This window comes from Gymnoscopelus braueri (genome assembly GCF_963280865.1).
Source record: "Gymnoscopelus braueri genome assembly, chromosome: 5".
Lineage (NCBI taxonomy): Eukaryota > Metazoa > Chordata > Actinopteri > Myctophiformes > Myctophidae > Gymnoscopelus > Gymnoscopelus braueri.
Window position 1 is genome coordinate 41,812,367 of NC_137606.1, and position 26,267 is coordinate 41,838,633.

Sequence of the window (26,267 nt, forward strand, 5' to 3'; positions counted from 1 at the left end):
TCCCTTTAACACCCTACTTGATCATACTACAGTGTCACACAAACGCATCAAAAATAGCAGAGTTTTGAGCTTGTCGATCTGCTATTTTTGAACCCGACAGAGACGATATCTATCAGTGCCACTACTACTGTATACAGTATTTACTGAAAACTATAGAAAAAGTCATTTTGATGTTTTGATGTTTTTTTTTTATGTGAGCTTGTAGAGCTGCTATTTTTGGAAAATGTTTAAAGTGAAAGTGGTTAAGTCTGTGGATTTGATAAATATTCAACTAATGAAAAGTATTAAGAAGAGCTTGTGAATAAATACTAACTACATTCTACTAACTACATTCGATCCATTGGAAGTTTTTTCCCCCCTTTTCCCCATTTCCTGAAAAGAAGTGGTTTTGGACAACCAAGGATTCCACTCGCCAGCGACGTTATGAAATAGTGGTCAAATAATATAGAGGAATGACACATCTTTAACACAGAAGTACATTTATTTATGTCTTAATACATTAATGTTCAACAAGTTTTATATTCTTTCTGATTGCAAAATCACACAGCACAATTCCAATTTATTCCTGTACATAAGTTAAATGTAACAGTTTTCTTGTAAAATATGTAATGGGTATTTGTCCTCTTTTTAAGAGGAGCACTTTATTATAAAATGTAAGTAAAAGTGCAATGTCTTTCTACTCATAAAATTACAAAAGAATTGGTCCAGAATCTGTCATCTGAGCAGGGATTATCCTACAGACTAAACATTGTTTTCTTTATTTTTCAAAAATGTAATATATATTTTACATAAATTTATTCCCCCCATATTTTATGTTTTTATGCATTTTTTTCCTACAAACTGTAGCTAAATACAAGAAATACAACATTGTCAGTTTACAAAAAGCTTAGCATGTCAATCACTGCATAATCTATTTTTCTAAATAAACTTCATTCCCCCCCCCCCCCCCCCCCCCATATAACTATTTAAGAACATACGATTTTTTTGGACAACAACAAATATCTTAATAATATCTCACAGCGCTATGATACAATAAAATATCTCTGTCTTAAGTTCAAAGGAAAATGAATATATAACAATAGCAACATAAAATTAAGGAATACAATGCATAGATTCAATCATTTAAAAAAGAAAAAACAATGCAGAGATATAATTTACTTAGTACAGCTCTTATTTTTTTTTCTATGTTTAGAGCGAACCCGCGTGACGCTGACGACACGGATTCATTTATAGTTTATATCCTGACTCAAGTGACCGGCACAAGCATAAAATTCTGAACACATCACATGACAAATTTGCTAAATATAATATACAGTTTGACTTCAAAGGCAAACTTGGCTAAAGTACACTATGGCGTGTTTGGGTTGATAAAGGCAACACCTGCAGCACCAAAGCCAAACACGCACAGCAGCTTCTGTCATAGGCCTCTATGCAAAGGCGTTTGAAATGCAAGAATCTCGTATTTTTTGAAAATCCCCTACCTGCTCCCCCAAATCACTCTGGCTTTCTTGAGATCTACGTGGTTTCTGGATTTAAATCAACAAACTTGAATTAGAATTAATGACTATTGTTTGAAAGTCAGTTCATAATAAGGTTAATTTATTTGTGTGCCACGTCTAAGGATTTTCTACCCCCCCCCCACCCCCCACCAAACTTGATGAGAAGCGATCAAGCGCACCAATGACTGATCTTCACAAAGACCAATGGTACACAACAGAAATCATGAGGATTTTACTGTGCATTCAGTGACTCTGCTGTGATCAGCCACTGATAAACTCGCGTGACAAATAAATCGTTAATACGGCAACAATTTTGAGAAGCACAAACAGAAATCGCAAATGTACAGGCTATATATAACATACTTAACACTTAGTGGCACTCGTCGTGGATGGCGGGGGCATTGTAACAATTACTTAAAACAGGAATCCAGTATAACAAAAGGCAATTAGAACAAATCAAGTCACATTTTGTCACGTAGGTATCAAATTTTCAAATGCATCCCGTCGATCTTGGACAAAGCGACAGAGATATAGGTTCAGTAGAGGTAGCAGGGGACACAGTGACAGCGGAGGCCTCTTAAAAAGCAGTATGGTAACTGTGAACAGCATCTAAGGCGGTGGTTCTCAACCTTTTCAGGCAGCGACCCCCCAGAATAATCATATTTGAACTGGAGACCCCCCACCCTGACAAGCACTTGGAATTGTAGGAGTTGAGGCATTACATTTAGTTTGACTCGATTTTACAGATAAATATTGTGAAAATAGCCGATCTACAAGCTCACAACGCCTTGCGTGTGATCTTGTAGATCGGCTATTTTCAAAAGAAAATCTTATATTATTGACAATTTGGCCAATGTTTGACCAGTTGTTATAGTATAGTTGATTAATCTTGATGCAGTAATGGTCTTTTTCTTTGTTTCTTTTTTCCTTTTTTTTTGTATTAAAAAGGTCTTAAAAGTCCTTAAATTGTCACTTCACTGTCATCTGGGGACTACCCCCCAAAAAATCTTGTGGGGACCCCCCTGGGGGTCCTGACCCAAAGGTTGAGAACCACTGATCTAAGGGACTGTTTTTGTCTGTAAACAGGAATCATACCTCAGATCAAACCTAATTTCTACTGTCATTATCAAAATGAATCTAAAGAATCCGTAAACTAAACTAAACTACACGGGAACAAGCGCTTCATTACAGCGTCTTGAAAAGACAATCAGTTGCTGGTTTTTGTTTTTTTACTTGGTCCTTGGTCCTTGTGAAAAGCAACAGCAAGGGTGACAAAAATGTATTTTTTTTGTCCACCGAGCCGGACTCACAGCGTTCGCGATGCCAAGACATCGACTTGGCCATCAATGAACGACGATATGGCCTTCACAAAGATTCAACCATCTTCCTGGCATCTTTTATCTAGAAAGCAGGGCATTTGAAAAATAGAAATCCATTCACTGTGCTTTTCATTTCCAGGCTGTTGGATTACAGTATCTTCCGAAACCATGTACTGTTAAAATAGCAAAAACATCTCAAGCATGTGGTTGTTAACTACCCTACCAGGCACAGTAAATAGGCCTCTGTGGCATTAAGGTTCAGAGTGACAAAGGTCTCCAGGAACTATTAGTCTGGGTGCAGATTACTATGCACCAGCATAAATCTATACCTCCATCTAACAAATAATTTAGGTCTCAAACATAATATGCTTACTCTAGTATACATCTATTGTTATCGTTTTAATATACATTTTGAAATGTATTTACAACGCTGTATAAGTCAAATGTATTAACGCTCAACACAGCCTGATTGAGAAACATTCTCGAGCACAGAGCTAGTCACTTCAATCCGTATTAGTCCTGTTAAAAAAAGAAAAGAAAAAAATGACTTGAGGTCTAATCCAGTTTTCTAGGTCAATTCACAAAGTAATGTCTGCTGCCTTGATTCTTGTTTTTATACTGTAAACACTATGTACAACTCTTAGAAAATACACCACGCGACACCCATTTTCTTTTTTTGACAAATCACTGTGACAACCGTATGTACATTGATTCAGGTAATAAGAAACAAAACTCGTGGTTATGTAACATCGTCCCGATATTTTCCCGGAGAGGTTTCCAAATTGACACGGTGTGACGGACCTTCTGACCAGCCATGTTCAAGGCATAATAAATGTCCCATTTCCTTCATTCAGTCATACGTTGTGGTAATTATCCGTCACCACGTTGTACACACACAGACCTGGACTGTCTGTCGGAAACCAAGGTAAAGAGTAAACAGCGTGATGTATTGTTTGTGCAGTTGCGTGGTACGGTACAGTACGTGCTGCCGTCGTTTTGCTGGGACGTAGAGTTGGCAGTGTCGCTAGGCAAAGATGAGCGAACGCAACCGATGCGTCCGTCTGCGAAGGAACGCTCGAGTAAACCAGACAAGAGAGGTGAGTGTTTCAGTTTGGCTCTGAAGTTTAAGGCAAATTATCGTTTGGCACTTGGTTCATTCATGTCATTTTGAAGGTCCCAATAATTTGTCCTTGTGAACGAAAGGGACCAAAAAACAGATATCTATATATATATATATATATATATATATATATATTGCTGTATAGATGAAAGGAGTATGCAGGTTTTTTCATCTGAAATGGATTCGGGTTGCGTTCTTTATCAAATGACACCGTCGCCAACAAGTCAGTCATAGTTATAGGGGTGTGTGTGTGGGGGGGGGGTATTTTTTCGTCCTGCTACCCTGACACCCAGCTGTGTGTGGTGGTCTTCACCCCGTGAGAGAAGCCCTGCTGCGGCACCATGGGCTCAAAGTTGAAGTCCAGCGAGTCTCCGTCCATCAGCGTGTCGTGAAGGATGGACTCCATGTCGCACTCGAACCTCTCGATGGACATGTCGTCGAGGTCGCTGGGCAGCCTCTCCGGGTGCAGGGGCTGGGGCGGGCCCGGCCGGCCATACCCGTTGGTGGCGTTGAAGAAGCCGCCCGGCATCCCCCCGCCGCCAGGGTGGGTGGTGAGGCCGTAGGGCATCTGCATGGGGCCCTTCAGCGCGGGCATTCGGCCGCCGCCCCCGTTGTGGTTCAGCGACATGAGCAAGCGTCCGTTCATGGCTACCGTCGAAGGGGGAGGGGCTTGGTTGTGCACGTTGTGGGGGTGGTTGTGCGGATGGGAGAGGCCGCGGGGGTGAGCGTTGCCCCCGCCCATGAGCTTGGCGCCGTGCTGCCCGCCGCCGTTGCCGTACGGGGGCAGCATGGACTGAGACACCACCGTGTCCACAGATGGAATGAGCTCCCTGTGCTGCTCCGTGTCTGACGTCAGCAGCTCCTTGAGGAGACCCGCGGGGCAGTTGTACTGACCCAGCGAAGGCCCGAAGCCGGGTTTGACCTCCGGCAGCGCCTGCAGGGGCATGGGCGAGAGGGTGTTCATCCCGGCTTGGCCGTACACACACTTGCGGTAGTCCTGCTGGGGCTGGGAGCCCATGCTGGGGGAGCTGTAGGAGGGGTACCCCGGGCTGGCCTGCATCATCGGGGAAGGCGAGGACTGGGAGGAGCCCGGAGTGGCGGGCCCCCCGCCCACCTGGCCGTTGTTGGGCGAGAGCAGGTTGAGGTTGTCCAGCAGGTTCTCCATGACGTTCTCGGAGCTGTGTCCCAAAGAGCTGGTCATCTCCGTGAGGCTGGGCAGGGTGGCCGTCATCTTGGGGCCGGACGCCCCCGGGTAGACCATGTGCACGTCCGACTCCCCGAGGTCGTCCTCGGGCATGAAGGGCGAGAGGCGTCCGCTCAGTGTGCTGGCGTTGGAGCTGGTGCGGGGCCTGAAGCTGTTCCAGGCGTCAAAGTCGTCGTTGCTGTGGGAGTTGGGGCTCCCAGGCCACTTGGAGTAGGATCCCGGGCTGTCAGCCCCTCCGTCAGGCCCACCCTGGAGGGACAGCTGCAAGGGAAAGAGTGACAGAGTGGAGGGTCAGAGAGTCACATATTAGCAATTATACATACAATGCGCTTTGTGCTTCCATTGAAATCAAGCAATGCGGAAACCAACAGTTAATCTTAAATATCTGGCTGATAATATATACAGTACTGTGTGTATACATTAATTTGCCCTGGCTGAAGGGGGGTGACCTACCGTCCCCCGACGTGCCAGCACGTAGACTGAGAACCTCCAACAAAGCACTCTTGGACATTCCAAAATGTCGGTTAAAAACAAAAGGAAGCAAGGCCTTTGCTATCAGGCTCGCTGAGTCTGTCCCCCGTTTTAAATCCCTCCTTAAAACTCACTTCTATAGATTAGCTTTTAATGCCCATTCCTCCTGATTCTAATCTATCTGCACTGGTCTTTCACTTGTGTAGCATGTACTTAATTATCTGCATTGTTTTCTGCATTGTTTTAAATCTTTTATTTTTGTTTTGTGTGTTGTGTTTTCTTTTGTTGTTTCCTTTGTAAAGCACGTTGTAACCCAATTTGAAAGGTGCAATATAAATAAAGTTGTATTATTATTATTAGTATTATAAAAAGAGGGTGCAATATCTTCCCAAGGGATAATACGGCAGCTGACCAATCGTGTTATTGCATTAAAGTGATGATTGAACTGCCGCCCTGAACTACCTTGATGCTGAACTCACCATCTCAAACTTGGCTGTAGCTAGGAGGTCTAACATGGATTCACCCTCTCAAACATGGCTGTAGGCTGTAGCTAGGCAGTCTAACATGGATTCACCCTCTCAAACATGGCTGTAGCTAGGAGGTCTAACATGGATTCACCCTCTCAAACATGGCTGTAGCTAGGCAGTCTAACATGGATTCACCCTCTCACACATGGCTGTAGCTAGGAGGTCTAACATGGATTCACCCTCTCAAACATGGCTGTAGCTAGGAGGTCTAACATGGATTCACCCTCTCAAACATGGCTGTAGCTAGGAGGTCTAACATGGATTCTGCACATGGTTTGGTAAAGTTCACAGCTGAGGCATCACCGGAGTTTATCCGGGCTCAAAGGAACCAAAACACAGAGTGGAAAATACTAGCGACCTTCGGCAGCTCACAGAATGGCTGCGTGATGACGAGGCCGGGCGTGTTTTCAGCCCACACTGTTGGGAAATCCCATACATTTGCTCTTTTGCCGGGGAAGTTATTCTTTGTCAACAGTAATTGAAGTGTCATCTTAACAAATAAGGCTATGGGTATGATAGACAGAATAGCATCCAACTTCAGAAACGACTTCATCATAACATTTTAAAGACTAAAATCTACGTAAACATTTCATCCACACTTATCGTCTCCGTCGGGTGGAAACCTCATATGTCCAAACCTGTTACTTTTCAGGATTCAAATTTAAAAATAGCAAAAGTAGCAGATCTACAAGCTCAAAACACGTCACTTTGCGCAGTGTTTCGAGCTTGCAGTTATGCTATTTTTTATACTTTTGTGTGACGCTGTAGTATGATCAAGTAGCGTGTTAATTTACGAAAAAACACAAAAAGTTAAAATATGGAGATAGGAGGTTTCTGCCCCGACAGCAACGTTATATTGGTTTATTCACTCGTGCATTAAAATATGGAGATAATACCTTTCTTCCCCGACCGCGACGTAACATTGGTTTATTCACTCGTTGCATTTATTCCTGTTTTTCCGTACCTTTTTCTTGGCGGCTCTCCCTCTGCTCTTGGTGAACTTGCTGTTGTTGTCCATGGAGGCGGCTCGGCGCCGCGGCGACTTGCCGCACTTCCCGCCCTCCGGGTTGAGCATCCACCACGAGCTCTTGCCCGTTCCCTCGTTCTGAACGCGTATAAAGCGGCTGTGCAGGGACAGGTTGTGTCTGATGGAGTTCTGGAGGAGAGACACAGTGTGAGAGAGAGAGAGAGAGAGAGAGAGAGAGAGAGAGAGAGAGAGAGAGAGAGAGAGAGAGAGAGAGAGAGAGAGGGGGGTCTTGTTAAATGTAGTGAGGGATAGATTAGATTTGTGGTTGCCCTTTACCCAAAACATCTAATTTGATGACAGCTGTAGCACAACAGCATACAAGCGCAAATCCCCCCTTGCAGGTGGTTGACTTAGAACCGATTGCTCAGTTGACTGTGGAGAGTTTAAGGTCAGTCGACCAGCTAATAATACCATGTGCTGGTTTATCAAACTACCAAATAAACAAACGGTATTACGTGCGTGCGTACGTACGTACACACATGTGCACAAACAGACGCACTCCTGCACAAAACCTTGCCCCGCAAGTCACACAATGGCCATCAATAAATTGTGGCTTGAGTAATACATCTGCAACAGAGTGTGCACGACAGAAATTCTTATCTACAAACATAGTGTACATATGACCTTTATTTTCCTTCATCAAAAGACTTTGTGACCCATTGTGAGCAACCAACACGCACGCACGCACGCACGCACGCACGCACACGCACACGCACACGCACACGCACACGCACACACACACACACACACACACACACACACACACACACACACACACACACACACACACACACATTCCACCTCAATGCGTGTCCTGTCGAAACCAGAGTGAAAAGGAAGAAACAGATTCATCTTTTGTCCTTAAACAAATGTTAATACCTACTTTCCCGTTGCTCGGTGACACCCTATTGGAAAAAAGCATCCGGGCCCGGGGCCTTTTTTTTGGGGGGGTTTCTTTACAGAGAGTGGTGAATCATTATTAAAAACACAAAGGTGGGACAACAAAAAAAAGCACAGGAATACTGAGAAATTGTCCGCCACGGCAGCCAATCAGCGAAAACATTACACAGTGTGAAATAAGAATAATACAGTGAACGCTATGAACCAAAAACAACACCTAATACAGGTCTAAAAGCCTCTCTGAAGGACCTTCAGTGGAAAGGGCGCTCAGCTGTTTACCCGAAGATTTCGTAGACGTCAAGTTGTCCCGTCGGACTCTCTTGGGTGCTTGTTATGATTTAAGAAAGACATGACTCTCTCTCTCTCTCAGCTCAAACCACTGTTTTTAGTGGCTATTTATTCAGAGAGACAGTCTAGCTCTGTGTGTGTGTGTGTGTGTGCGTGTGTGTGTGTGTGTGTGTGTGTGTGTGTGTGTGTGTGTGTGTGTGTGTGTGTGTGTGTGTGTGTGTGTGTGTGTGTGTGTGTGTGTGTGTGTGTGTGTGTGTGTGTGTGTGTGTGTCTGTGTGTGTCTGTGTGTGTGTGTGGTGCAAGCTCGTGTCCGGGCCATAATATACGTGAAGTAATAAGCCTTTGGCCAGACGAGTGCAAGACGGTGCGTAAACTAAGCTTCTTGTTTTCAAAGAGAGGTCGAGACTCGGCGTGCACAGTTCACTCACACACACACACATACTGACTCACACTCACACGCAGAGCTTAGCACGCATAGCGGCGGCTCGCGTCATTGAGGCCTCGTTCCTTGCAGTGACTCACTCTTTCACATCTGGTTCCCAGTCTGCCCTCCTCGCTCTGTGCTCGTCTGCTAGACCCACACACACAACAACTGCCTCTTCAGTCTAAGAGCTTAATTTATAGCACATGGCATGAGGGTGTCACTTGCCAAAAAGAGCTGATCTATAAGCTAACAACGCGTCGCATTGCGACACGTTGTTAGCTTCTAGATCGGCTCTTTTTTTTGGCAAGCAACACCATCCGTCGTACTACGGGCTTAACCCTCCCCTTCTAGAGTACGATAGAGCACAATAGAGCATGATAGGTTCTCAAAGTGGGGTCCGGGGACCCCCAGGCGTCCTTGTCTATAAAAAAAATAGCAGAGATACAAACTCATAGCGCGGCGAGCTTGTAGATCTGCAAAAAAAAAAATATCGTGATTTAAAAAAAAAAATCTTTGAATATATATATATATATATTTTTAAAGCGAATAAATATTTGCTTCTGGTGGTCACTGTCACAAAATATGAGATGGAGGTCCGCAGCCAAATATGTTTAATTTAGGGGGTCCTTCACATGAAAAAGTTTGAGAACCACTGTGATAGAGCACTGGTATCCTCTCCTCTCCTCTCCTCTCCTCTCCTCTCCTCTCCTCTCCTCTCCTCTCCTCTCCTCTCCTCTCCTCTCCTCTCCTCTCCTCTCCTCTCCTCTTCCTGGCAGGGATCAGCACAGGCACTAGGGCCCCGGCGAGGGCCTTCCTAGCCTTCACACCGAAAACACTGCAGCCTTTACAAATGAATGAAATTAACCCTCAAATCAAATGACCTGACCGGCTCAGCCAATAGCCTTAGCCGTTCGCATGATCTGAATGGGACAGTTAAGTCAGGGCCCTTCCCTGTTTAGCCCTCGGTGAAAGCAACCAGCACCCCCCCCCACACACACACACACACACACACGTGCGTGCGCACACACTCACACACACACACACACACACCATCGCCACCAGTTGGGAAGTAACTATATACTAAGTAATATATTAATGCAATATTATTACTTTCCCCAGTAATTACAATAGTGTAACTTATTACAATTTCCAAAACAGTTATAACATAGTTGTCGTCGGGCAGAAACCTCATATCTCCAATCTCCATATTTCAACTTTTTATTGCTTCTAGTAAATTAACGGTCTATACAGAGTCACACTACTGAAAAAAGTTTGATAAAAAAATGTTTTCTAAAACAAAAGGGGATATTTTCTAGCGACCCAAAAACAGGTCCCGACCTATTGTTTGGTAAACGGTGCACTAGAGCCAAGTGGCCCATTGGTTCTCAAAGTGGGGTCCAGGGAACCGCAGGGGTCCTTGAGGGGGGTTCCAGGGGTTCACCAGCAAAAGAATTGTTAAAACATCATCACAATCATTTTAACCACTTTATTCATATTTTATACGTTGGCTATTCAGAAATAGCAGATATACAAGCTCTTTTTTTTATCTTGAAAGTATTGGAACATTTTGAATAATTTGGGGGGGGGGTCCCTGGCACAAAATATATTTTTCAAATGGGGGTCCACGGCCCAAAACATATCAATTTGGGGGTCCTTGACATGAAAAAGTTGTTGCACTAGACATGGGGTCTGCAACCAGTTTTTTGGTCCAAAATGGCTCTTTTGACTTTAAAGGTTGCAGATCCCTGCACTAGACCCACCCTCCTCTTCCATGGTCCGTCAGCCTCTCCTCTCTCTCCCCATACATACGTCTATGTATGGGGAGAGAGAGGAGAGGCTGACGGACCATCTCTCCTCTCTCTCCCCATACATACATAGGTCCAGGGGATGTAATGCCTGGTCATGAGTCTCTGTCTCCCATGACTGAGAGAAGAGTGGCTGGTAATTTTCAGCTGTGCAGCAGCAGCACAGTGATTGCAATGTGCGGCCAGACCCATTTACAGCCCTATATCATCCTGGTGACAGGAGAGACAACAACCTACGCACACGCACGCACGCACGCACGCACACGCACACACACACACACACACACAAACAGGGATAGAGAGTACATGCGCTGGTGTCCCCAGGGGAGGTGAAATTGCTTTTACTGCTTCACCCAGTTGATGGCTGTTCAGATGGCTCTGACGAGCACACAGGGTGAGCTGTTAAGGGTTAAAGTGTCTTGCGCAGGGACACTGCCGAGGGTCAAACCGGCAACCATACGATTCCCGGCCTCTGTACCCCACTCAACCATGGCTGCCCTGACTTGAAGGTGTGTACCTTCATACATGTCTACGGTATAGCGTTGCTGTCGCGCAGAAACCTCTTATCTCCACATTCTAACTTTTTGTGTTTTTCTCGCAAATTGACGTACTACTTGATAGTACCTACTTGATCATACATACTACAGCGCCACACAAAAGCATCAAAAGTAGCAGATCCACAAGCTCGAAACGCGGCGCAATCTGCTACTTTTCCTATTTTTTCATTTCAATTCTGAAAAGTAACAGTTATCCACCCGTCAGAGACGATTATGCGTGTTGACGTATTGAAGACCATCCTCTGTTGCACACTGGTGGATAGGGTCAAGGTTAAGGGCGAAGCAATGGGGAGATTTAGAGATTTAAAAGTGAAAATGTGGGAATGTTTTTGACACCTCAATATAAAAATAAAAAAATGGCATTAAAATGTATCTGTTCCACGGAAAATATGTCTGAGCGCATGGGAGTGCGGTCTAAGGGAGGACAGCATGGTGTCTTAACCCATTAAGACCTGAGGCTGATTTTAAAAATGCCTTCTAAACAGGCTAAACTTAAGTTGCTATGTCATTGGTGCCCAAAACCTTTTCATGTCAAGGACCCCCAAAATTATATGCATTTGGCTGCGGACCCCAATCTAAAAAAATATTTTGTTCCAGGGACCCCCAGAAGCAAAGATTTGAGCAAAACATTTTCGCTTTAAAAAAAATCTAGATAAAAAAAAAAAAATAGCATATCTTCCAGTTCATATCAGCTTGTATATCCGCTATTTTTGAATAGCCAAAGAAATCTAAAATGATACAGACACTTTCCCGGTTTGAATGGGTTAAAGCATGCGACAGATTGACCTGTGTGGCTGAGAGCCAAGACAGGGAAAATGACGGGTGCAAATTAAATTGGGGTTAATAATAGTTAGGAGGGTAAAATGAGCCTTGGTCGTTATATGGGCCTTCAACAATGGTATATAGGCCAGGGGTCGTCACATTTTTTCAGGACCCCTTAGCAGAGAGAGAGAGATGAAGCAGGATGCAGATTAAACTCTTTCATCGATTTCATAGATAGCTTCGTTGGCTATCATCAATGTTGTGTAAATCAATGTTTTTTTGTTTATTTCAGACATTTAACCACTTTAACCCTCAATACTAAGTAAACTTAACCTTTGGCTCTGTACTTGGTTTGCTCCTTTTTCTTTCTACACCAAGGCCTCTTTGCTGAAAATAGCAGATCTACAAGCTCACAACACCTTGCAGCGCGAGGCGTTGTGAGCTTGTAGATCTGCTATTTTCAGCTAATGTTCCTCTCAGAATAGGGTTGAAGTGGTTAATTACCAAAAAAAAGTTTTGGCGGCCCCCCTGTAGTAACTCTGAGGACCCCCCTAGGGGTCCCGGCGCCCCTGTTGAAGACCCCTGATATAGGCTACTGTATCTATATAAATAGTACAGCCTACTAGTACAACCTTGAATCTTGGTTCATGCACATTTTTATATTTTAACAACCATTTCATAAATTGTGCGGTTTAAGAAATACTCAGTGTCCAATCTGACATCTTGCCAATTTCAAAGAGCACCGCCGGGGAAAAACAGAAGCCCCTAATTAACAGTCAGGCTAATTAATACAGCATAGCTCATGGACCACCACTGTATCATCATCTACTAATATAATTTGTTCATCCACTGAATTACTTTTGACCCCATTTCCTTCTGGAGGCTGGGGACTGCATGTGACAATGTTTGATTTACTGTTAGCGCCGTCCGCAGTACACAGGAATCTTAACATTCCAGCTAATCACTGTGTGCAAAGTTCAAACATAATCGCGGCCGACCGCTCAGTATCTGTTAGGAAACAGCTAAAAAAAAGAAAAGAAAAAAGAAAGCGGCAGGATTCCCAGCCAGCCATCACAATCAACATTCCTCAACCCAAGGTTACAAAAGACAGGATTCTTCTGCAGAAGTGAACTTTGATTACCGGAGCTGGAGAACGCTGCTAGTATCTCCGGGTTGATAAAAAAAATATATTGGACGATAACACCTAACCTTACTGTCTCAACTTCAGTCAATAATACTAGCAGCTTGAGAATTCCATCTTGTCCCACGAAAACCCCCATTTTATCCAGACCCGATTTGAAAGAGAAACAAAAAACAACAGGACATTCCTTTGTTAACCTTTGATAATGTACTCGTAACACACTGACAACTTACATAATACTACGCTTGGAGGTAAATGTTATGGTGCTAAAGCAGTGACCAAGCAGTGAAAACTGTGTTGTTCGTGCAATATATACAGTGCTGGTCTAGGATGAAATACCGCCATAGCCTTTTGTCCTCTCCACTTTGTCCCTCTCAGCTTGAAATACTGTATACTATATAATAGTTAATAAAGTGAAAAAACTAAATCGAGTGGATTATTTTTCAAACAGAACCAGTGTTGTTCGGCGATGGGAGGTGACTGGTCAAAGTCAGCCCATCTTCACCATTTTGTTACGTTTGTTGACTTTCCCAAACGTTCGCTTCCAAAGGACTTGTGTTTCCTGCCAGCCTCCCGAGCCCACCTGCCAGGGGCGCCATCCAGCCTTTGTGAGCTCGCACAAAAAAACACATTTCACCCACATCTTTACACCTATCAACCTGTGATATGACAATAATGTTGATTCTGAATGATTCCGATTCTTTCCTTGAGGCAACAGAACAGAGCAGAACAGAGCAGAACAGAGCGGAACGGAACGGAACACCAGGAAGTGACCACATGAAAGAGGACTGCGACAGGAAGCAGCGCTAACTTCCTGCCCCACAGGAAAACCTCGGTTGTGAAGGGAGGGAGAGAGAGAATGAGAGGAAAAAAAGGCATGGAATGCAAAACCGCCGAGCCTCCGAGCCAAGTGGACACCGCAAATTTAGCATTCTCCCGCTTCCCCTCTCCTCTGGGGTGGTGGGGGGTGGGGGGGGGGGGGTTATGTTTAGCAACAGCTCTAATCCTGATGTCACAGTGTCTTCTGTTGCTCGATGCACATGTAGAATATAGTATTCCTGTGTGACCAGTGAGGCTGAGGCGTCTCAGACGTACGTAGAGGAGAGCGGTCTAAGCCAGTGGTTCTCCAACTTTTTAAATTCAAGCACCCTTGAGGTTGGCATGCATTAGGCCAACTTGGTTCCCAAACCTTTTCATGTCAAGCACCACCAGGGGGTCCAAAAACGGACCCTTATGGGTCTGTAACTCTTGAGAGACTACATAATGGAAGCAATCAGTGAATGCACTCAGCCTACCACTGAATTATATTTTCTTTCTCTCTCTCTCTCTCTCTCTCCCTCATTTAGCTAAAGGACCCCTGGTTGTCCCTGCCGGATCCCACTTTGAGAGCTGACCGGTATAGACGCCGCTCCTGTGTCAGTGTACGAGAAGAGACAAAAAGCACAACATGATTGAATGTTGCTGTTGGATCATTATAGTGAAAGCTTTTACGGTTTGTTGTGGTGTGTGTGTGTGTGTGTGCGTGCGTGCGTGCGTGCGTGCGTGCGTGCGTGCGTGCGTGCGTGCGTGCGTGCGTGCGTGCGTGCGTCAGAGAGGGCATGGGCCAGTAAAAAGAGACACGGTGTGCTGGTTGAAAACTCCCTCCCTGGCTGGCTGTGCCGCTGAAAGGCCGTAGTGTTTAGTGCACTCTCCTTCTCCCTCTCTTCTCTCTTCTCTCTTCTCTCTCCTCTCCTCCCCTTTCCACCCAATCTACTTTCCTCTGTTCAGAGACCACAGAGACCACAGATCTACAAGCTCATATATGAGCTTGTATATCTGCTATTTTTGAATAGCCCAAAGACATCTAAAAATGACCCAGATGCGTTCCCGGATTTAATGGGTTAAATCCGCTCAAATGTCAACTCCTCGGGTGAAATTAGAACAAAAAGAGAAAAAATCCCCCATATATAGGAGAAAAGACACCGACACACACCACCTACATAATCGACTGAAAGCTATACAACCGAAACCTGACCTCCAAAAAAAAAAAAATGTGGAACTGAAAAGAAATTAAGAGGAGCATCTTGCAGCCGCGAGGCGATAAGGCTCCCTCTCTCTCTCTCTCTCTCTCTCTCTGACTTGAAAGACAGGCAGACAGGCGGCCGTAGCGCTACAGCGTGGCTGTGATCTCCTACAGCGTGGCTGTGATTTCCTTTCACATGAAACAAGGAACCGTCAAAAGTGGAGAAAAAAAAGAAAAAAGAAACAAAGGTTTTGCCCTAGCTGCACCATTTCCACTTGCATCACTCTTTATTAACCTAAGAAGAGGTACCGTCCCCCCGGCAAGCACCTCATACCTTATCTCTAAACCCCCGGTTTCAATCCTTTAACAGTAGGCGTTCGCACGCTATAGCTTTTCAGCAAGCCAGCCATTTTCCGTGTAATGTCTGCGGCTTTGGCCGAGGATCACCTGTAAAGGGTGACAGAGAGAGAGAGGGGGCCTTTTTTTTCTTTTACATCAGCAAAGCGCACGTACTGTATATAAACCCACGGGAGTAAACAGGCCTTAGAGCTCGAGTTGGGTCATGTCTAGCGCGGTGGGCTTTGTGCTGAGTCTGGCTGAGTTGGAGAAGGTGTGGTTAAGATGGGAGGACATCGCAGAACCTGTCATTATGTACACTGACACCAGATCAGCAGGTCCTTTTAACCCATTCAATCCGAGAACGCGTCTTGTGTCGTTTTTAGATTTCTTTGGCTGTTCAGAAATAGCAGATCTACAAGCTCATAGCGTGGCGTGAGCTTGTAGATCTGCATTTTCTTTTTAAATAAATCTTGAAAATGTGTGCAAATCTTTGAAATATATAGATATACGTTTTTAACTCAAATCTTTGCTTCTGGGGGTCCCTGGAACAAAATATTTTGAGATGCGGGTGTCCACGGACAAATACATATCATTTTGGGTGGTCCTTGACATGAATAAGTTTGAGAACCACTTATATAATATTAAAAAAAATTAAAAAAATTAGAAGACAGTAGAATTCCCAGAAGCAAAGATTTGAGTTAAAAAATATTCGCTTTAAAAAACATACTGTATATATTCAAAGATTTGCACACACCGAAAAGAATAGCCAGAGGTATGAAATAATGGTTTAAACGGCAAAAGACAATCTCAAATGACACAGCACTGTATGCATTCCCGGAATGATTGGGTTAACAGCGTGGGAGCAAGGTAGGACACAGCTACTGGAGACTGAGAGCTGCTAAGTGGTGAAGAACTGCCACTCACTGAATAGCCAGCACCATCAGCATCACCCCCACACACACCCATCATGCCAGCAAGGCTGGGCAATATGGACAAAACTAAATATCACAAATCCCTCTATTCCACAAACCTCCGGTGAGACCAAAAATTGGTTCTGCCCGGTTCTCCTCAGTGGCTGGACCAATTGATCTGAAATTGCACACAGCCATTGACCATTACCATGTGCATGGAACTGCGAAGTCCGTTTTTCGACTTCACCAAATCTCAGCTGTTTATTAGTGTTTTTTGTGTAAAAGAAGGTTACACGGCTGCCCAGCTATGGGACGAACTGCCTCCCGGGTTGCCAGATCATGTGTGCATATCCCCCCACGGATGCGTCGACCAATTTATTTTCAGAAATGTTCAAATATAGTGAAAATATCAGTGTGACACATCGTGAGCCTGTAGATCCCCAGCAAAAATGTGTTAATAGAGCCTCACAATCATTTTAACCCCTTTAATTCATATTTTATATGTTGGCTATTAAAAAATAGCAGATGTACAAGCTCACAGCGCCTCACTTCACTTCTTGCCGTGATACGAGCTTGTACATCTGCTATTTAAAAGAAAAAGAGGAACAATTTGAATAAGATTGCAATTGTTTTATTTTGTTTACACAAATCTTTTCTTCTGGCGGTCCCTCCCTGCCACAAAACATTTTCAGATGGAGGTCCGTGCAGCCAAATACAAATCAGTTTTGGGGGTTCTTTCTCTAGAAAACGTTTTTCAGAACCACTGATGCAAGCAGTTCACGCGCTGTGTGAGCAACTCTGTGGCTCTGAGTGTCGTTGGCAGCTTGAAAAGCTGTCGATGCAGCGACTGAAGCTCAAGAGATCAAACGTGCATCATGTGACACATCATCCACCCAGAGAGGAGGCTGGCAGAGCAGAGCAGAGCAAAGCAGACGAGACATCAGCACAAAGACAAGAGGTGGCAATTTCTAGAGACGAGTCATTAGGAAACTCTCACAGAAACTAAAAGCCTTTTCCGTCACCCGACTAAGTCGTCAAATTATACATGAAGATGTCAAGTCTTCTCCCCATTAACCCATTAAGACCTGAGGACCGATTCTAAAAATGTTTTCTAAAAAATATATATATATTCAAAGATTAGATTTTTTTTTTTCACGTAAAAATAAATAAATAGCAGATCTACAAGCTCATAGCGCGGCACTCGGTGCCACGCTGTGAACTTGTAGATCTGCTATTTTTTTGTAATAGCCAAAGCAATCTAAAATCACACAGATGCGTTCCCGGTCTTAATGGGTTAAGACCTGAGGACCCATTCTACAAATGCCTTCTAAATCAGTAGTTCTCACACTTTCGAGATTCTTTAGATTTTTCAGAAATGTTCAAAAATAACAGATGCACAAGCTCTTTTTGTACGCCGTGAGCTTGTATATCTGCTGTTTTTGAATAGCCAAAGCTATAATCACACGCACGCACACACGCACGCACACACACACACACACACACACACACACACACACACACACACACACAAACCGCACACACGCACATCACGTCTAATCATATCGGACACCAGTGTGCTGTCACATTGCCTGGCAATAGGATGCGCTTTCAGTTCAGTTCACGGTGTACTGGAGCAGCCAGCCATGAATCTTACGTAACCATGACTCCCATAAAGAGACCAAAAAGCCCTATCTGGGGAAATCCCTGCTTGGCAACATCCACTGGGAAGCTCAGACGACAACCACAGCACTGCCGAGGTGGAGTTTGAACCAGTCTGTTGCAGCTTTCAGAATAATTATGATTTTTAAACGGGAATGTGTAATGGAAGCTCTGGCATGTCGAGCTTAAAGGGGTGGTGCCATGGTTGTGCATTTTTTCTGTTTTTCATGTGTCTATATGAGGTTGATAGAACTTCATTAAGCCCCCTGGTGGTGTTTTTATGGTGTTATATGCCTTCTCTGACTATTTTTAGTTTCTACCTGGAGGCTGAAACCTTGAGGGTCAAACGTGCCAATAGAAAAACAGCACTTTAGTGACATAGTAAAAATATACCCACCCCCTCATTATCATAACACAACAGGTGTGGGCATGAGGAGGAGGAGGGACTAGGACAGGTGGGTGGTGCTAAGGTGGTGGAGGAGGTGCTAAGGTGAGAACCAGGTATACTTAATGAACTGGAGGCGTGTCCACATAAAAACATAATTTTAACAATTTCTGTACACTTTTTTGAAAAAAATCTTCCTCCTAGTATAACCATAATACCTGATGATTATGTTTTTTGGGGGGGGGGGGGGAATCACTGAAAATCACGGCACCCCGTCTATAAAAATGGAGTTACAATGGGTTTGTATAGGTAAGGGGCGTGTCTGATAAAATGAATATCAAATATCTAAATACTGAATCAAGCAACTTAAAAACGGTCTGGGGGGCTCACAAAAGCCTGAGTAGACGATACAATTACCCAAAGTTTTTTTGAAAGTGAAATATCCCTTTAAGTTCTGTGATGATTTGATGCCGTAGCTTAGCACTTTGTTTAAATAATTCCCTCACTAAATATCTTCTGCAAAAATAGTCAATGTACATTGGGGCGTGTTGTGAGCTTGTAGATCAGCTATTTTCTACCCAGAAGAGGGATGCTCATGCTAGGGTTCAAGTAATGAACACTGTGTCCTGCAGTCTGTTCACATTGTTCCACAGCCTCCGCCTCTTATTGCGTTTTCAGACAATAACACACAAATCACACAAATCTTGTACGTGTTCTCGTGCTGTAGCTCTGGTCCCAGATTCTCATATTGGCATTTGTTAATGTACAGGTAATAATAAAGGGATTATAGCATTTTTCAACGTGTAACCGGCACTATGGCTTTGACATTGTAATCCATGTAATCCTGTTGCTTCCAATTTTAGTGAAGCCTGCTTAATTGCTTGCATTATTTCTGGGTAAAGACTGATTCATACGTTGTCGCACAAATTTATATGTATTTGGCCGCGGACCCCCATCTGAAAATGTTTTGTGCCAGGGAGTCCAGGACCCACAGAAGAGAAGATTTGTGTAAAAAAGAATATATACACATTAACATTTTCCAACTTTCAAGATGAAAAAAAAAGAAGCAAAAATAGCAGATGTACAAGCTCTCAGTGCGGCACGAAGTGGGCGCTGTGAGCTATATTTTTGAAAAGCCAATGTATAAATGGATGTGTGTTAAAATGATTGTGATGCTACATTAACTACTTTTGCTGGGGACCCCCTGGAACCCCCCCAAGGACCCCTGGGGGTCCCAAAACCCCACTTTGAGAACCACTGCTGTAAACAATGTCCGGTGTGATTTGGCCCTAATGCCGGCATCATACCAAATGAATTTTCAAGTTATTTCAATTTCCAATGTCCGAATAAAATAGTAATCTTGATTCTTTAGGTCATAAAACAATCTTTTGTCTTTAATCAATCTTTTTCCTCGAGATGTATTTTTCTGCTTCATTTCAGATGGGTCAATGTAGAGAGACAGGAAACCAAGGGTAGAGAGAGTGGACAGACAGAGGGGTAGGTCTCTGCCACCAGGCACCAGCCACCAGCTCCAGTGTTTTTCTTGCCTTGATGTTCCCATAAAATCTAACAAACATCAACGTTAATATAAGTCTTTAGCAGTGGTGGAAAAAGTACTCACATGTTTTACTTAAGTAAAAGTATCAATCCCACACCACAATATAAAAACCCTCAGTTACAAGTAAAAGGCCTGTGTTCAAAATGTTACTTTAGTAAAAGTACAAAAGTATTGGCATCAAAATATACTTAAGTTAAAATACCAAAAGTAAAAGTACTAAAATGTTTTAAAATAGCAGCTCTACAAGTTCACAACGCGTTGTGAGCTTGTAGATCGGCTATTTTCAAATAGCCTATGTATAAAATAGGGCTGAAGTGGTTAATGTATGTTTTATAATATAATAATAACTTATATCTGCAAAGTAACTAGTAACTCAAGTTTTCAAAGAATTGTAGTGGAGTAAGGGTATAATATTTGCCTCTGAGATGTAGTGGAGTAGAAGTAAAAGTTCCGAAATTTGGAAATACTCCAGTAAAGTAAAAAATACCTAAAAATTGTACTTAAGTACAGTACTTGATTAATGTGCTTAGTTATTTTACAGCACTGGTCTTAAAGGCGGTTACACACCGGCGAATATGCGAATATACACAAAATTCGGACTCGTTCCGAATAATTAAAAGACGGTGTGTAAGGACCTTTAGTCTTGGCTCATGTGAGGTTCAACCAATACGATCAATACCATACAACCAAGGGGTGTACAGTCTCCAGCATCAAACAGGAAGCAGCAAACCAGGTAGATAGTAAGGTAACTAAGTAAGTACTCACATGTTTTACTTAAGTAAAAGTATCAATCCCACACCACAATATAAAAACCCTCAGTTACAAGTAAAAGGCCTGTGTTCAAAATGTTACTTTAGTAAAAGTACAAAAGTATTGGCATCAAAATATACTTAAGTTAAAATACCAAAAGTAAAAGTACAAAAATGTTTTAAAATAGCAGCTCTACAAGTTCACAACGCGTTGTGAGCTTGTAGATCGGCTATTTTCAAATAGCCTATGTATAAAATAGGGCTGAAGTGGTTAATGTATGTTTTATAATATAATAATAACTTATATCTGCAAAGTAACTAGTAACTCAAGTTTTCAAAGAATTGTAGTGGAGTAAGAGTATAATATTTGCCTCTGAGATGTAGTGGAGTAGAAGTAAAAGTTCAGAAATTTGGAAATACTCCAGTAAAGTAAAAAATACCTAAAAATTTTACTTAAGTACAGTACTTGATTAATGTGCTTAGTTATTTTACAGCACTGGTCTTAAAGGCGGTTACACACCGGCGAATATACACAAAATTCGGACTCGTTCCGAATAATTAAAAGACGGTGTGTAAGGACCTTTAGTCTTGGCTCATGTGAGGTTCAACCAATACGATCAATACCATACAACCAAGGGGTGTACAGTCTCCAGCATCAAACAGGAAGCAGCAAACCAGGTAGATAGTAAGGTAACTAAGTAAGTACTCACATGTTTTACTTAAGTAAAAGTATCAATCCCACACCACAATATAAAAACCCTCAGTTACAAGTAAAAGGCCTGTGTTCAAAATGTTACTTTAGTAAAAGTACAAAAGTATTGGCATCAAAATATACTTAAGTTAAAATACCAAAAGTAAAAGTACAAAAATGTTTTAAAATAGCAGCTCTACAAGTTCACAACGCGTTGTGAGCTTGTAGATCGGCTATTTTCAAATAGCCTATGTATAAAATAGGGCTGAAGTGGTTAATGTATGTTTTATAATATAATAATAACTTATATCTGCAAAGTAACTAGTAACTCAAGTTTTCAAAGAATTGTAGTGGAGTAAGAGTATAATATTTGCCTCTGAGATGTAGTGGAGTAGAAGTAAAAGTTCAGAAATTTGGAAATACTCCAGTAAAGTAAAAAATACCTAAAAATTTTACTTAAGTACAGTACTTGATTAATGTGCTTAGTTATTTTACAGCACTGGTCTTAAAGGCGGTTACACACCGGCGAATATGCGAATATACACAAAATTCGGACTCGTTCCGAATAATTAAAAGACGGTGTGTAAGGACCTTTAGTCTTGGCTCATGTGAGGTTCAACCAATACGATCAATACCATACAACCAAGGGGTGTACAGTCTCCAGCATCAAACAGGAAGCAGCAAACCAGGTAGATAGTAAGGTAACTAAGTAAGTACTCACATGTTTTACTTAAGTAAAAGTATCAATCCCACACCACAATATAAAAACCCTCAGTTACAAGTAAAAGGCCTGTGTTCAAAATGTTACTTTAGTAAAAGTACAAAAGTATTGGCATCAAAATATACTTAAGTTAAAATACCAAAAGTAAAAGTACAAAAATGTTTTCAAATAGCAGCTCTACAAGTTCACAACGCGTTGTGAGCTTGTAGATCGGCTATTTTCAAATAGCCTATGTATAAAATAGGGCTGAAGTGGTTAATGTATGTTTTATAATATAATAATAACTTATATCTGCAAAGTAACTAGTAACTCAAGTTTTCAAAGAATTGTAGTGGAGTAAGAGTATAATATTTGCCTCTGAGATGTAGTGGAGTAGAAGTAAAAGTTCAGAAATTTGGAAATACTCCAGTAAAGTAAAAAATACCTAAAAAATTTACTTAAGTACAGTACTTGATTAATGTGCTTAGTTATTTTACAGCACTGGTCTTAAAGGCGGTTACACACCGGCGAATATGCGAATATACACAAAATTCGGACTCGTTCCGAATAATTAAAAGACGGTGTGTAAGGACCTTTAGTCTTGGCTCATGTGAGGTTCAACCAATACGATCAATACCATACAACCAAGGGGTGTACAGTCTCCAGCATCAAACAGGAAGCAGCAAACCAGGTAGATAGTAAGGTAAGTAAGTAAGTACTGTAAGTAAGTAATACAATCGATACCATACAACCAATGGGTCTCCAGCAGATAGATAACATGGCGGGGACACCACAAACACCACAAACCCACACACAAAGACAGCTGTGGCCAAAAGCTGTTTCTGCCCTATTGTTCAACAACAGGTTCTCTTCTATTCAATTTCCACCAGGAGCAAGATGGGAATTAGTTTTTTCCAAAACCAATCTAGTTGCATTACTGCAAATAGATTTAATATCCCTAATCTTTGCACAATCGTATGTCTAAACAGTGTGACTAAAAGCGCTTTGACTTATGTCTTTAGATGTGAGAGGTTAGCCGTTTCAAAGTCTTTTCAAGGTCTTCTAGTGGAAACTGTAAAACGGATATAAATACACGAGAAATACCCATTATGAGCCAGACAAAAGCTCCTGAGTCCACATAATGTCCTATGATGCCTCAATCGGCCCTGCAGCTTGATGGGTTATTGTCACCGGAATACTGCACCATCCAGCGATAATTGCTGACCTATTTGCCAAAGTCAATACGGAGATATGAACGTTAAACGATGTGGAAATAAAGTGGCGCCCAGGAAATATAAAGCCTCGGGCCTCTCGCATTATTTGCACCTCCAGTTTCATTAAAAAAAAAACGTCCAGAGTGAGGGAAATGACTGCTGCCATTATAAGTTGCGTAGCAGCCAGCACAACGCTGCCTGCGTGCTGCCTAAGATTCAACTGTGTCATCATGCACGAGGAAAAGTGTAGACACGCCACTGCTGGGGGCAAATAGCAGGAAAGCTGAGATCCACGTCTGTTTGTAACTCTGATAGGGTACAAATGGAACCTCTCACAGTATTTTTCACAATAACCATTCCAAATGTTTGTTTTTTTACAACTTCTCGAACACAATTAAACTCATGTTTATTCGCAAGTGTCTGCCCCAGACAGTCACGGCAAAATGACGTAGGGCGTAGGCGCCGAAAATGTATTTATTTATGTATTTTACAGTTAAGGAATACCGTTTGTGACAACTTGTTTGCATTCCAAAATATCCTTGGGCGTTTCGAACCCTGCAGTATTCCTTTTTGAGCGGGACTTCCATTAGACAAATGCTGTAATGACAATGTAGCTACTACCAGAGCCATCGACCAAAAAAGGCCATTGAAAAGAATGTAACACAGCATGACTTTAAATGAACAGTCAGGATTTTACTGTGAAGGCAGTGGATTCAGTCCCAATGCCAGCTTGGGGCTAGGCTTTTTTTTTTTGAGAGAGAGGCGTGAGTGTTCTTAACCACTGCACCATCAACAAGCACATTAATTTTGTTTTTAAAATGGCTGGGATTAAAAATGGAACCTGACCCGAGGCTACACGGCACGGTCCAGAAATAGGCCGTCTCCGCCTCAGCCTTCAGTCCCGCCTCTTTCTCTTGTCCTCTGTTCCCTCACTTGTCCCTCTCAGAAACGCTCGTGGGACACGCACGCACACGCACACACACACACACACGCACACGCACATGCACGCACACGCACACGCACGCACGCACGCACGCACGCACACACACACACACACACACACACACACACACACACACACACACACACACACACACACACACACACACACACACACACACACACACACAGGCACACACACACACCACTGGCCACAGCTGAGCTGATCACACACTCGCGCTGCTGCTGCTGCTGCAAAAAAAAAACGGTCACAAAAGAGTCCCTTTCTCGCTGACTGACGTCAACCTCCAAGAATTCAATTTGGGATAAGGAGAGAGAGAGACACACACACACACACACACACACACACACACACACACACACACAGAGACCTCAGTGTGGGACGTCTAAATTCATTTTTGAGTTATATGACCAGGGCTGGCATTCTCCAACGTCCAAGAGAAAACGTATATATACTGTAATGTACATATGTAATATTTTTAACATATTGTTCATATTACTATTATTAATTGAAAAAATGTTCTTTGTCCCACATTTGTGTTATATCTACACCTTTTGTGGACACACGTAAACAAATACAAATAATTACCATCTGCAGGTCTCAGTTTGGAGATTCTCCTCTTTTTTTTACATCTGTGCGAGTTTCGTTTTTTTACCTCATTCTGACCTTTGTAACCAACGCAGCAGGATCACTCCTTATCAGGGATCACTGAACTTGGCTAACTCGAGGAACTTTAAGAGCTCTTATAAATTGCAAATGGAGAAAGGCCTGTGGATGGACGCCAGAAACACGAGTCGGAGAGCAAATCGACTGGATCTTTCACAATCCTCTGCAAAGCACTCTGCGCAGAGCAGTGCAAACATCCAATCCCTCTCACACTGCTCTTGGCATACAGACAACGGGGGTGATTAACAAGATGGATCTGTCTCACACACACTGAGGACAAAATGATATATACATGTGTACAGTATGAGTGTGTGTTTGCTTTCTCAGAAGAAAGACACGTAAAGAAGAAAAGAAAACGAATCCCTGAAAGTGATAGTATCTTTTCTTCTTTTTTTATGGTCCTTTTGCAAGGGGCCATTTTAGAGCCAGTTGGGGCCTGGATTTATGGTTAGAAGAATTAAGGTTGGGCAGGAGTTAAAATTAGGTATCTAGTGCCCGGTGAGGATTAAGGGTAGGGTTAGGATTACAGCCTGGTGAATGAATGCAGTCAATGGAAACTGGTGGAAAGTGTATAAATCCAAACCTGTGTGTGTGTGTGTGTGTGTGTGTGTGTGTGTGTGTGTGTGTGTGTGTGTGTGTGTGCGTGTGTGTGTGTGTGTGTGCGTGTGTGTGTGTGTGTGTGTGTGCGTGCGTGCGTGCGTGCGTGCGTGTACGTGTGTGCACGGTCATAGGGACATGTTACACAATGCCTGAATGTCCTCTGTGACACTGCAGGACCCTCCAGTGCTGTATGATAGTGTGAGAACGGTGGCGTTGGAGTGTATACGTAGTAGGGGCCTTTTTAGCAAACTTCCTCCCTGCATTGTATCCGGCACAGGAAGCGCTGGCGAGCCCTGATACTGATCCCCCCCAAACCCCCCCCCCCCCACACCGCCGCGGCTGCTTTGCCTCTGGTCTCTACGTGAAAACACTGGAGTAGGAGAGCGTGGCCTGCGGTCCGGAGAGCCACACGGGGCAACTGGCTGAAGAAACAGCGGGTTCAAGAGCCACCACTTCCTAATCAAAACTCTGCGGCCTGACTGAGCAAAAACAAGAGGAAACAGGGGGAAAAAAAGAGAAGCGGGGGTCCTTGTTAAGGTGGTCCGGCTCCGGGTATAGCGGAACAGCGGCAGCGAAAGCTCCACTACTACTGTATGTTTTCGAAACAATCGTCCTCCGGTGCGAGGTGTCAATCAAGCGAGGGAATGTGCTGGAAGGTTGACAAATTCTCTAGCGTTTCCTGCCGGCTCAGCCCGGCGTTGGAGGTGAAAGGGGTATTTCACTTTAAAGAGAGAGAGAGAGAGAGAGAGAGAGAGAGAAAGAGAGAGAGAGAGAGAGAGCAAGTTAAA

At 43.2% G+C, this 26,267-nt stretch overlaps 1 protein-coding gene across 1 annotated transcript in view; it reads right to left on the bottom strand.

Moving 5' to 3' along the window:
* Positions 1-462: 462 nt before the first annotated feature.
* Positions 463-26,267, bottom strand: part of foxo1a (forkhead box O1 a) — a 49,720-nt gene continuing 23,915 nt past the window's right edge. Inside the window, exons 3-4 of the mRNA XM_080429031.1 lie at positions 7,105-7,296; positions 463-5,403 (exon numbers count right to left, since the gene is read on the bottom strand). Of these exons, the coding sequence (XP_080285157.1) occupies positions 4,216-5,403; positions 7,105-7,296 (1,380 nt within the window). The 3' untranslated portion in view covers positions 463-4,215. The remainder of the gene's footprint in view (positions 5,404-7,104; positions 7,297-26,267) is intronic.